The 13,924-nt window shown below is 40.1% G+C and overlaps 1 protein-coding gene across 3 annotated transcripts in view; it reads left to right on the top strand.

Moving 5' to 3' along the window:
• LOC119425154 (unconventional myosin-XVIIIb) overlaps window positions 1-13,924 on the top strand; it is a 281,445-nt gene that overhangs the window by 224,889 nt on the left and 42,632 nt on the right. For all 3 annotated transcript variants that reach the window (XM_037692688.1, XM_037692689.1, XM_037692690.1), the window contains 7 exons: window positions 96-200; window positions 3,209-3,370; window positions 3,447-3,560; window positions 4,062-4,178; window positions 4,276-4,359; window positions 4,970-5,107; window positions 5,218-5,403. In XM_037692688.1, coding sequence (XP_037548616.1) covers window positions 96-200; window positions 3,209-3,370; window positions 3,447-3,560; window positions 4,062-4,178; window positions 4,276-4,359; window positions 4,970-5,107; window positions 5,218-5,403 — 906 coding nt within the window. The remainder of the gene's footprint in view (window positions 1-95; window positions 201-3,208; window positions 3,371-3,446; window positions 3,561-4,061; window positions 4,179-4,275; window positions 4,360-4,969; window positions 5,108-5,217; window positions 5,404-13,924) is intronic.

The raw sequence follows: 13,924 nt of genomic DNA on the forward strand, positions 1-13,924 counted from the left end.
TTCTGAGTTTGTGTGTGGGATCCTCTGCCATCAGATCCTTGACAATACCACCTATTTATTTCCATATGTTATCTGTTTATAATGTCTGTGTGCAGCTGAAGCAGCTGGAGATGCAACTGGAGCAGGAATACGAGGAGAAGCAAATGGTGATTCATGAGAAGCATGACCTGGAAGGACTTGTTGCAACTCTGTGTGACCAGGTAACACACCTGTGTGTAGTTTCGTCTCAGTATGAATCCAGCTTTTTGTTAAAGAACATTAATGATCAAACTACATCATGAAGACCAAAGACTACACCTGACAAGTCAGGGATAAAGTTGTTGATTATAAATTATTATACTAAGCTTTGAACATATGAAGCTTGTTCAATCCGTCATCTGAAAATGGAAAGAATATGGCACAACTGCAAACCTGCCAATTCAAATTCACCTGAACTGACAGGCTGGGCAAGGGGAACAATATTTCAAGAAGCAGCCAAGAAACCCATGATAACTCTGAAGGAGTTGCAGAGATCCACAGCTCAGGTAGGACAGTCTGTCCATTTTGTGAAATACAGTGATAGCAGTATCATACTGCAGGGGATGGTTTTCTTCATCGTGGACAGGGAAGCAGGTCAAGGATGATGAGGAGATAGATAGAGACAAATACTGAATAGTACTGGACAAAATCTAAGAGGGACACTATTCTATCAGTTTCTGTTTCCAAGTTTGAGATGTTCACAGATGACCCTTTTTTGCCCTCGACTCTGAGAGGGTTGGAAATAATGACAGTGACACTTCTCGCGTTCTTGAGTTTGAGAGGGTTACAGACAAATATAACATCTCTCAGCAAGTACCTGTCTTTGAGGAAATCTCACTGGTCGTCTGTCCTCCTGGCCCTCTGCCCAATGTTGCTGTTGTCAATATGGTCCAGACAAACACATTGCCTTCATATTTGGCTCCTGATGTTGAGTTCCCTCAAATGTCTTGTCTCCAAAATGCTCAATGATACTTTTCTGAATGCTTGACCACAAGCTTGTTTTTATTATATTATAATCCATCCATCCATTATCTTTACCCGTTTATTCCATTTTGGGTCACGGGGGTCGCTGGTGCCCATGTCCAGCAATCACTGTGCGAGGGGCGGGGTACACCCTGGACAGGTCGCAAGTCCATCACAGGGACACATAGAGACAAACGAGACAAACATCCATTCACTCTCTCACTCACACCTAGGGGCAATTTAGAGTTACCAATCAGCCTAACATGCATGTTTTTGGTCTGTGGGAGGAAACCGGAGTACCGGAGAAAACCCATGCATGCACGGAGAGAACATGCAAACTCCACCCAGAAAGGCCCCTGGACCGGGGTTTGAACCAGGGACCTGTTCGCTGAGAGGCAGCAGCTCTACCAGTTGCGTCACCGTGCTGCCCTTATATTATAATATTAATATTAATAATAATTAAAAGTATTAGTATTTATATATATATTAGTATTATTTTATTATTAGTATATTATAATAAGGCAACGGCTGAGGAGGGAAAAGCTGAAAAGAAAAAGATGAAAAAGCATTCACACTGATGAGATCCATATTTTCCTGTGTGATTTATAGCATATCATTTTTTTGCTATTTAAATAATTTAAATATAAATTATTTCTGCATATATCAAAATGTTTAGCTTGTTCTGGACATTCCTGTTATGACTTTTGGTATTTGTGCAATTTTTACTTTTTCAAATATTCAGCTTCTTTTGGGCCACATTATTTTCTTATTGAAAATGAATGGAGTTCTCCACATCCTTCAAAACTTTGTGTTGATTAAAACCTTTTACATTTAATTTCAGTTTTTGTTTTGGTTCAGCCTTCTTCAGCATCTTTGTGCTAACGTCATCTTATTTTATCAATTTTATTGCTCTTTTCAGCCTTTTTATGCAATATTCAGTTTTTATTTTCATTTACTTATTGCTTTTTCAGCTTCTTTTTAGGTGATTTCTGCTAATTTTAGCCTTTTTTCCCTGCCACTTTTGCTTTTTGCTAATTTCCAGCTTTTGCGCTTCCTTTTGATAATTTCAACCTTTTATGCTCCATTCAGCTTCTATCCGTAAAAATCAGCTTTTTTTCCTCTCTTTCAACTACCTTTTTGTTAAGTATTTTTCTTTTCTGCTAACTTTGAAAAAAAATTCAGCTACTTTTTTTTTTAGCTTTTTTTTCCTGCTCATTTCAGTTTCTTTTTTACATCTTAGCTCTGCATTTTTCATCTAATCCTGCTCATTTTGCTACACATTTCTGCCAGCACGGGACAGCACAGTGGTGCAGTTGGTAGAGCTGCTGCCTCTCAGTGAGCAGGTTACCCTGGTCCAAATCCCGATCCAGTGGCTTTTCTGGGTGGAGTTTGCATGTTCTCTCCGTGCATGCGTGGGTTTTCTCCAGGTACTCCGGTTTCCTCCCACAGACCAAAAAACATGCATGTTAGGCTGATTGGGAACTCTAAATTGTCTCTAGGTGTGAGTGAGAGCGTGAATGGTTGTTTGTCTCTATGTGTCTCTGTGATGGACTGGAGACCTGTCCAGGGTGTACCCCGCCTCTCGCACAGTGATTGCTGGACATGAGCACTGATGACCCCTGCGACCCAAAAAGGATGAAGCGGGTATAGATGATGGATGTATGTATGGATGATGGATGGACTTCTGCCATGTTTTCACTGCTTTCTGTTTTTATTTCCCTGCTTACATCAGATGTCAGCTCAGCTGTTTAAATTCAACCCACATTAACATTTTAGAGATGAAACCTTTTCAACTTGATTTCAACTTCTACAGTATCTTTCAGCAAAATCATTCAGCAATAAATATTTACCCTGCATTTTTGCAGGAAGTGCAATTTCTCTAGTTGTAGCTGGTCTTCTACTGCTGGAGTGGACAGTACTTTGACTACTCTATGCAAAGTCATAACATAAATCCTGGATACAAGAAACATAAATGAGTTTTGTCTGTAGAGTGTCTGAGCTTGGCCTTAAATATAAGATAATAATAATGAAACAAGCCACCCAGAGAATCTGAAACTAAAGCTGCTCTTTTTGCACTGAAAGTAATCAGCTGTGGTGACAGGAATCTGAATAAGGTGCCTTCTGGTCATCTCCCCTTGGAAGTATTTTAGGCATGTCCTTGATACAGCAGGTACTAATCCAAAATGTTGGTACTACTATAAGTAAACCAAGTTGTGTCATGTTGCAGGTGGGACACAGAGATTTTGATGTGGAGAAGAAGCTGAGGAGAGACTTGAAAAGAACTCACGCTCTACTGGCTGATGCTCAGCTGCTTTTGGCTACTATCAACAGCTCAGACCAGAACCTTCCTGATAACAGCAAAGACCAGATAGAACATCTGCACTGTCAGGTGTGCTCACTAGTGCATAAAGTCATACCTCCACTAGCACTCACCCTGAACTTTTTCTAACTGTGTTCCTGTTCAGCTTGAGGAGAGTGAGGCAAAGCTTCTGGAGGCTGTGAACATACAGTCAACCCTCTCACAGGAGTTGGAGAACACTCAGGTGGAACTGGAAAACATCTGCAGGCAGAAGAGTCTGGTGAGTGTGACCTCTTATCAATGCATGGCCTGAATGTCCGGTGCATGAGGAAAATCAATCACCATCATTGGTCACTCTCTGGCTCCATCATTGCACCTGCTGGGGAAAAAAAAAGCTTCCTCCACTCACCAGGATCTGTCACTCTGCACGGCCTTTGACAAGCAAAAAACAAATAAAAACAATAAAATAAACTACCGTTATTCTTTTACAGAGTGTAATTCATACCCTCTTGAATATCTTCCACCAAAAACATTAGTGTTATATTTGCATTCTCTGTTCATTTCCAGTCCAGAAAAACACTCATCTCACAAATTAAACTTTCACAAATCAAATCCCTCAGTGACCCGGGGCATCAGTGAACCGCTTGTTTTAAATTGGCATTAGATTTGAACAAATGTCATCTTAACTTGATTTCTGTAGACATTCTTGCTCCTTGTAAACACAGATTAGATCAAGCTGAAGCTGTGAAGTGACCGTGTTCACCTTTACCTGTGAGTGCAGGCAGATGAACAGCTGGCTATTCTGCAGCATGAGAAAGTGGATTTCCTTAAGAGGCTCGAAGAAGACCAGGAGGACCTGAATGAGCTGATGAAGAAACACAAGGCACTTATTGCACAGGTATTTCCCTTACTTAGTAGCACTGTCAATCACCTATTTATTTAATAATTATCAGAGAATGAGACAAACAGCCTTAGTACCTCTTTGTCACTTTCAGTCATCCAGTGACATCTCCCAGATCAGAGACCTACAAGCTGAACTGGAGGAGGTGAAGAAACTGAGACAGTCACTCCAAGAGGAGGTAACCCTTGTTTGACAAGCTGAAAATCAAAACAGCATCCATCCATCCATCCATTATCTTTACCCGTTTATTCCATTTTGGGTCACGGGGGTCGCTGGTGCCCATGTCCAGCAATCACTGTGCGAGGGGCGGGGTACACCTTGGACGGGGTCACAAGTCCATCACAGGGCCACATAGAGACAAACGAGACAAACAAACATTCACTCTCTCACTCACACCTAGGGACAATTTAGAGTTACCAATCAGCCTAACATGCATGTTTTTGGTCTGTGGGAGGAAACCGGAGTACCCGGAGAAAACCCACGCATGCACAGAGAGAACATGCAAACTCCACCCAGAAAGGCCCCTGGACGGGGGTTTGAACCAAGGACCTGCTCGCTGAGAGGCAGCAGCTCTACCAGTTGCGCCACCGTGCTGCCCATCAAAACAGCAATAAAATCTTTATGAGCTGACTGTGCAGTTGAAAATGCTGGAGATGAGATTGTTACAGTTTTCTGCTTCATTAAACCACATCTTAATGTAGCTGCAAGTTGTGTTCTGTCATGCTCACTGTCTGTGCAGAATTTAAAATTATTGTGCTGACTCTGCTTCAAACCTCCTCTTCGTGCAGCTTCAACAGTGTGTGTCGAGGCTGCAGTTCCTCGAGTCATCCACTGTGGGGCGCAGCATTGTCAGTAAGCAGGAGGCTCGGGTATGTGACCTGGAAAACAAATTGGAGTTTCAGAAAGGCCAAGTCAAGAGGTTCGAGGTAAGATCAGATTACTCTTTTTTTAATTTCAACATGCAATTACCATATCTGATATTGAACTCCCTGCTGGGGTTTCTTCTGGATGTGACCTAATTTTCTATAATGTGCAGGTGTTGGTGCTGCGTCTTAGGGACAGTGTGGTGCGTCTTGGAGAGGAGCTGGAGCAGAGCGCCCAGGCTGAAGCTCGGGAGAGAGAGAACGCATGTTATTACCATCAGCGCCTGCAGGAGATGAGGGTGGAGATGGAGGAGCTGAGCCAGAGGGAGCAGGAGAGCAGCCGCAAACACATGGAGCTGGTAAAGTCTGCTCAATCCAGTGATTGCACTCACAAAACAAGATAGTTTCCACACAAAATCTGCTCAGAACATAGAATTTAAAATGTCTTTTTAAACAAACAACAACAAAAAACAGAATATTATAAGGAGCTTGAAATAAAAATACAAATTTTAAAAACTGTAAGAAGCCAAATATTAAGGGGCATAACAATATAATGCTGTCACAGTTGCATGAAGGTAAGTATGAAGGTTTTGATCCAGTACAGGTTTGGCACAACAAAAGAGACCAACAAATGCCAAAGGCCAGCATTTTCTTTTTCATTAAACTGACAAAATTTTTTCCAAAAGCAGAGACAGAAATACAAACCACTCGGCAGTAAAGTGAGTGTAATGTAGCAGGGCATATAAGATAAGATACGATAAGATAAGATAGAACTTTATTGATCCTGCAGGAAACTCTTGTACAGCAAGGTAGGATTTTTCAACAAACTTTATAAAACTTTTTTTATCTAAACATTTATAAAACAAACCAAAAGCCAATGCTTGTGCAGTAGAAATATGTTCCCCGTCACAAAGTGAAGAGGGATAATTGGAAATGGCTTATCCATCTTGTGAGCTGGACAACATGTAAAACAAGCAATGTGCCCACATCAATTTTGGTGTGTGGATTCATCTAGGTGTAAAAAATGTCAATCAAAAACTGGTTTGCCACATCAAAATCCAAGATGGCCACCACCTTACATATATGTAAACTGGCCATCTATCTTTGAAGAAACTATGCTTTCTAGTTTTTGGATTCTTTAAAAGTATAGTTTCCTCAAATGAATGGGGAGGCCAAAGCTTAACATATGGTGGATAAGGCCACCAATGGTCATGTCCTGGCATCGCCATTATGCCTGGTCATAGATACAATTGCTCTCTTTGCTTGCCAGAATCCATCCCTCTGAAGTGCCTTGGAGAAGCAAAAATAAATAAACCTACCTTTGTTCTTATACACAGTGTAGCTCCTACCGGCTTAAATATGCATCCATCCATTATGTTTATCCACTTCTTCCTTTCCATGTCACAGGGCTCACTGAAGCCCATGTCCAGTAGTTACTGTGTGAGAGGCCGAGTACACCCTGAAAAGAGTTGCAAGGACATCACATGAACACAGAGACACACAAGATGAACAATCATTCACACTACCACCTAGGGAGCTACTTAGCTAAAACTAGGGTGACTAATAAGCCTAACATGCATGTTAGGCTAATTGGAAATTGGAATTGGTCCACACAGCCCTCACCCACCTGGAGAGCCGAAATTCTTACATCCATCTGCTCTTTCTGTATTTCTCTTGGGCCTTCAACACCATTGTTAGGGATTTTTTCCCTCATATCACCTTTAAAGAATTCACACACAAGACAGAGTATAAGAATTTTGATGAGCCCTTTGCAGAGGGGGAGTTCGTGACCTGACCAAACGTCAAGGTGAAGTCCGCCGTTCGATGGGAGAGCTCGTGTTTTATTGTGAGGCAGGAGGAGTGAGCAGCAGGCAAAATCAACAGATACAGATTTTCTCCGACGCAGCGGAGCCAGAAAAGATTACTAAACAGACAGCTTGATTACAAAACGGGATAGCCGGAGTAGCGAGGTCAGATCTGAATAACATCATGGTTGTTTAAAAACCCAAGGTCTTGGTCTCACTGCAAATGAACAAGACACATGGCTATTCTTTAGTTCACACGACTGGAGTTTAATTAAATGATGAGGGGTCTAAAAACAGTTTTAAATGATAACATTTACATTTTATCCAACATTCCCTACTGTTTATCATTTAAAACTAAGTTTTACCATATGCAAACTATAAATTTATGTGGGCATCACGTTTAACTGAACATTCTATGTGAATGACGCTGAACCCCCCCCCCCCCAGGGCTGATGGTAAGAGCGTAGGAGGAAAAGCACGTCATCACCCCAGGCCCTCTCTGGCGATGACCCTGAACTTCAGGTTCACTCAGTATCTTCAATTTGTGGGCCCCGGAACAAGTAAATCAAAGGCAGAAAAACAAATCACACAAAGACCAAGCAAAACTAGAATTATGTGGGCTCTTTATGAGCGAGCAGTATTTTTTTTATTTTTATGAACTGCAAAGATAACTGAATCATCACTTTAAACCAATCTGAAATAATAAATATAGAACAGGTTTTTAGGTCTGAGTGTAAAGCATTGTGACTATTTTAACTATTATTTCTGGTAATAAAACTATTGTACTTTGTTCTCCTGAAATGACCAAATAAAAAGCAACAACATCAATTTTCCTTTCCCTCAGCGTTTTGGTGCTCTGAAGAGTCGGGAGGCCCTCCCATGTGAGGGGTCCTTTGTTGCTCAGCGGTTATGTAATTATAGGACCGCGGAGTTCTCTTCATGTGTGTGAGTCTCTGTTATCAGTATGTTTTAAACTTTCTAGGGACGTGTGTGTGCACTGAGGAGGCCTAAGTCAGCGTGTCCATCTTGTCGTTTTTCTTTGGGGGTATAAGTTCAGTTCAGGATTTTCAGGAAAAATGTGTGTCAGGCCACTTGTCCTGACAAAGTGGGGGCTTTCATCAACCAGATCGATCCCAACGGGTTTGGCTTCTCTGCTGGCGTGAGGTTCTCTCAACCACCTGATAAGGTCCAGTCCACCTCGGTCCCTTTCTCTTGTGATGACATTCAGCAGCACCGAGTGTGTGGGGCCTCCCAGGTTCATCTCTCTCCTTTGGTTTTGTCACCTATGAATGAAGCCTGACACAAAGGTGCTGAATTTTTCTGTATTCCTTCGTTTCTTCTCTCAGGTGAGAGCAGTTGCTGCACCCAGAGACTGTCTTCCTTTCACCCACCACCTGTAACACAAAAATCTACAAAAATCTCCTGCATTGTTGTCTAGGGGGTCTATCTTCAGATCTTTTCTATTTTTTTGTAGGTCATATGATGTTCTATGTTTTAGTCCAAATGCAGCCCTCTAAGGCATGTAACTGTATTTTCTGTCTCTTCCACTAAAGGGGTTTGTCAAAATAAAATATTTCCTTATTACTTCTACACTGTAATAGCTTTATAGAACAACATAAATCACATTTCATTTGTACTTTCATGTTTACAAACCTGAACCAAGAAAAAGTTATGTCGGATTCTCAAAAGTCCTTACTCTGGATCCTAGAACAAGCACAGTTATTTTCACAAGAGAAAATAGAAATCAAAAGACATTATGTGTTATTACCACATGCAGTGAAAATGAGTAATCAGAATCAAAAAGTTAAAGTTTTTAGTTAAGATAATACATTTATTTGTCTTACCTCCTCCTGTCTGTAGGGAAAAATTATTAAACACATGCGCAGAAAATATATATTTTTTCAAATCAGTACAATACAACATCAAACATTGCGTTTTCTGATCGAGATAGAACAAATAAAAGGAAATCAAAATCAGTTATCCAGCTCTGCCATAGCTCCTCTGGAGTTCTGTTTAGGCAGAACAAATATGTGCTCATCATAAAAATGTGGTTAAAACACTCTATACATGAAAACTCAATTAATTTCTTGATAGTCCAGTCAAGTAAAGTCAAGTCAAGCTAATATATCTAAAAATATAGATCCACCACATTTTCATTGTTCTCCTGGGTCTAAAAAAAAGGTCAAAAAAAGGTCTACAAAGGTCTCAGAAAAAGGGGCGTCCCCCTAAGAGAACTGTCCTGTACACATAAAAGTGAGATTCTTTGGTTATCAAAATCTCTAATTTACACAGGTGATGAAGCATCCTTCAATTTTCTCAAAAAGCATCCTTAATGTTTTGTTGTGAAGTTGATAAAATTTGTATTTTAGCATCCCTTTTTAATTTTCTAGCAAGGCAAATCTATAAAATCTGTACATCACTATATACCTCCCCTATTTTTCTGAAACAGTACACCAGTGTGCAGTGTTTCAGAAACATCGAAGTAAACTTTTCCCATTTTGGTTGTTGGTTAATAAGATTCCCGTTTTGTATTTGCCCAAAATACTGTTTATGTGTGAACCAAATCATCCCCAGTACATGATAATTTATTTATGTATTTATTTTCCAAATTAGCGCTCTATATGAAACGTGAGATCAACCACAGTTCAGGTTTTCCAGCTCATATTGCAGACCAACATTTGTTAACCAAAGAGAATACAAACAACACTTTTTCATTCTTGTCCCTGAGTCCTTAGTCTAATCTGTAAAGACAAAATGAACCCAATGGAAAAGCCAATAATTTGTTCAGGGGTAGCATTATTCATTTTTGATATAAGATTGTAAAATTATAAATCTCTTCTTTTTGTCTAAAAGTCATTGAACTAGGCAGGTGTCCCAAGTGACCACAATACTACTTTTCAAAATCAAAATTTTGCTGTAATGTTTGAAAAGTGTGTCTATGTGGGTGCATTTATGTCAGAGCAACATTGCAGCATCCATCCTGGATCCAGAGTGAACGCACCACCGTACATCACATGCAAACGTCGACACTCAAATCCAGACGTATAGTGACAGCCCGCTTCAGGTTCTCTCCAGTGTGACTTTGGAGATACTGCAAGTTCAGAGTTCAAGAGTTCATCATGATGTTAGTCCAGCTCCCCCCTCCTGGACAAAAGTGCAGTTCCACAGCCATCAGCATTTTGTTTCAGTTCAAGTCCATGTGCTCCAGACTTAGATTTTGTTGTTGTTGTTTGGTAGCAGAACAGGATGTGGTCTCATAAAGTCACAAGTTCTTGTCAGCCTAGTTTTTCATCAACCCTGCACATGTGATACACTACTGGGCACTTCAGAACCAGTCCAAGATGTCAAACTGCAAATTGCATGTGGGTTTTCAGCAACTTATATGAACAATTGTGCATTATGTGTCATCAGAACATCCCTCCTGGTTCAAGAACTCACTCAGTTCAACTTTTTCTTAATTTAAGATTAGCTTAAAAATAAAGTAATCCAATTAAATCCTGATATTATTCTTAATTTATTTATTTATAGCTGTAAACCAAACAAAAAGTTGTCTCAGGGCACTTAACAGAAACAGTCTTAAATAGCAAAATCAATTACCCAAATAACAAATCCAATTGTAAAGTTCTCCATCTCAAGTTACACATAGACAAATAAAGCTCAGATTGAGCTCTCCGATAGCCATTTCCATCTCTTGAAAATCCATCTGCCTCTACCTCCAGCGGTGTCATAACTGTACTCTGACCAACAAAAGGATCTCAAACAGCACCTCATAATGAAAGCCAAAAAACACCATCAACACTAAACTCAGAATCTAAGGCAGAACTTCCTACACCACACATGTTAAACTCAAACGTCGTGAGAGCTTAAACGGTCTGAATTGTCATACAATAAATGAAACGAGAACACAATCTATTAGTGTATTATCCATATTTAATGCCTTAACAGTGCTAAGTCTGCTAAAATGTACATTGTTAGGTCTGCTTAAAATGAGCCGTCAACTCCTAATGTAGCTATCTCAGATTTAATTATATTATGTTAAATTTGCACCTAATTTATAGACTTAATAAGCCGTTAGTAGTTACTTTTTACACACCCAATTTGAACAAATGCTCCTTTTGTGGGTCGTTCCAAATTCCATTCAACTGCTGTTGTAAATCTCTTAGTGTCTTTTTTAAATCAAATCTTTAAATTAAAAGTCAAGTCTTAATTTGCCCTTGACAGACGTCTGTTTAAACCCAAATGTTAACTTTTGGCCTGCAGTGATCATGCCGGGACGTTAGTTGGCGCTGTGGTCCTGTATCTCCGGTTACGCATGCGCACTACCGCGAGTTGCACTTCCTTTGTAGCTAACGTTTAGTTAACCAGTCGGTGAAGGTGATGACAAGGGCGGATGCGGTTTGTTGGTTTTATGGAGAGAAAGCGATGGTTTGTGACGGCGAAACGGACCGTTTACCCACTCAAATTCAACTCGGTCGACTGGTGGACCCGAAAACAAACCGTAGATGTTGGATTTCAACAACTTCACAGCGGATTTATCGCAGGTACAGCAGCACTCGGCCTTTACTTTTAAGCAATACTCAATTTGAATTTATTAACGCATATATATATATATATATATATATATATATATATATATATATATATATATATATATAATATATATAATATATATATTTTCTCCATTTGTTTTATGTTTCGTGACACACATTTGGTGTGGTTCTGGTCCATTCAGTTCTAGTCGAGTGGGAGTGGCGGATGGATGGGGCTGCTGCGAACCAACGGGCCAAATCCGGTTCCAGCAAATCTTCGCCTCAATGAGTGGGTCCTAATGTAATTATCAGTGTCTGTGTGGTTAGTGTTGTTTAATAAAACCAGAAAAAGATAAAGGTGAATCCATTTCAGTTATTTTTGTGTGGTTTGGTTTCAAAGGTCAGAGATATTCTCTTGACATGAAGTGAATTTAAACAGTTTAAAGGGACATTTCAGAATTTTTCTAAGTTGGGTTTTGGTACAAGATTATAAACAGTAGCTATCTTACCCGATGTAGATGGCTTATAAAACCAATGTCAATTTCTATTTTTCAACATCATGCAGCATTTTTTTTCTTAATCTAAATTCAGATAACTTGTTTTTAGAGTGTCATACTTCTTAAAACTTTAGTGCCACATGACGTTCATGAGCGTGTGTGTTTGTGCGTGGTTATCACACGGGAGGGAGTTCAATGCGTGCGTGCATTTGGTCTCCCAGACTGAGAGCCGGCAACACCACAGATAACAGCAAAAGTCAGCTGTACGCCTGAAGGACATTATAGAATCAAAGAAACAAATAGTGAACAGTTATCTGTAAACTTATATTACTCAATAAGCTTACAGGCGAAGTAGACAAGGTATTTTAGCGTTTTTTCTTATGCAGTTAGTGGGTGTTATCTTTTTTCTGACAAACAAAGCTGCAGTCTTTGTTCCCCAGATGAAAAAGATTCACTTAACCCAAACTCAGTTTAAAAAAAAAAAGGTTGTAAGCAAATCTGCTTCGGGTCCCGTCTGTTAGTACAGCCAGGATCCTCCACAGGATCAGTCACTTTAAACATACACACAGACAGACAGTCACACATAGACAGACAGGAGTTTTGCACTGTCTCACAATTTTATCAATAAATGCCGGCTTATGAGTCTCACTCAAAATTTTAGAAAGGGTCTTGACAATAGTCTCACCTGTTTTTGTCAATTAAGATCTTGATTCAGGAAAGGTCTCACTTCTGCTTGTAATCGGTGAAAAATCTCACTTTTCTCACGTTACTCATGAAAAATCTCACTTTTTTCACGTTGCTTGTTTATAAGTTTCTTAACCCTTAGAAATCTCACTTGCAAAGGAGGTTTTGACTCATTTTATATTAAAAATGGCACTAGTGTTCATTTAACGCCTCACCAAATGTCCAAATAAGGTCTCGGTGCCCGTCTCACTATTTAAATCAGGTCTTGACTTGTCACACCTCACTTCTGTAGGTCTTAATTGTATGCGCAAACCGATCTCACTTCAAAACAAGTTGTTGGTTGGTGGTTTAAACAAACAATCTCACTTCCCTACTTTACTGGGTCTTGGCTTAAACTGTTTTTTCTTTTTCACTTTTGTCAATTAAGATCTTGATTCAGGAAAGGTCTCACTGTGAAAAATCTCACTTTTTTTACGTTACTTATTTTTAAGTTTCTTAACCACCCTAGAATCTCACTTGCTGTTTATTTAACGCCTCACCAGATGTCTCAATTCTGTATTTTACTGGGTCTTGGCTTAAACTGTTTTTTCTTTTTCACTATTTAATCGGGTTTTGATTGCATGGGCAAAACAGCTTCACTTTAACAGGGTCTCAGCATTGTTTTGAGCAAACAACCTCACTGTTCAACTTTGCTTATAAAAAAAAAAGGAAAAGTCTCATACTCGCCTTGTGTGAGAGATGGGTCGGAGCTCCGCCAGTCTGTCCCCGATGTCTCGAACCTGAACCTATCCCGCTGGCCTGTAACACAATCAGCGTCCGGGGCTTTTTGGGCGGCCTATTGCCGACCTTTTAGCGCGTCCTGTCGAGTCCCACCGATGAACAGATTGCGGGGAGCTCCTGGCTGGCTCGCCAAGAATGTTAGGGAATTTTTCCCTCGTATCACCTTTAAAGAATTCACACACAAGACAGAGTATAAGAATTTTGATGAGCCCTTTGCAGAGGGGGGAGTTCGTGACCTGACCAAACGTCAAGGTGAAGTCCGCCGTTCGACGGGAGAGCTCGTGTTTTATTGTGAGGCGGGAGGAGTGAGCAGCAGGCAAAATCAACAGATACAGATTTTCTCCGACGCAGCGGAGCCAGAAAAGATTACTAAACAGACAGCTTGATTACAAAACGGGATAGCCGGAGTAGCGAGGTCAGATCTGAATAACATGGTTGTTTAAAAAAGTTAAATCTGGTCCTCTGGACATTCAAAAAAACAAAACGAAGCAAATCAACAACAAAATGTAGAAACGTTTCGTCTCTCATCCGAGAGACTTCCTCAGTCTGAGGAGCTGTATTCAGCTCAGTCTCTTAAATAGCACC

Source organism: Nematolebias whitei, chromosome 18 (genome assembly GCF_014905685.2).
Source record: "Nematolebias whitei isolate Nwh7 chromosome 18, NemWhi1, whole genome shotgun sequence".
Lineage (NCBI taxonomy): Eukaryota > Metazoa > Chordata > Actinopteri > Cyprinodontiformes > Rivulidae > Nematolebias > Nematolebias whitei.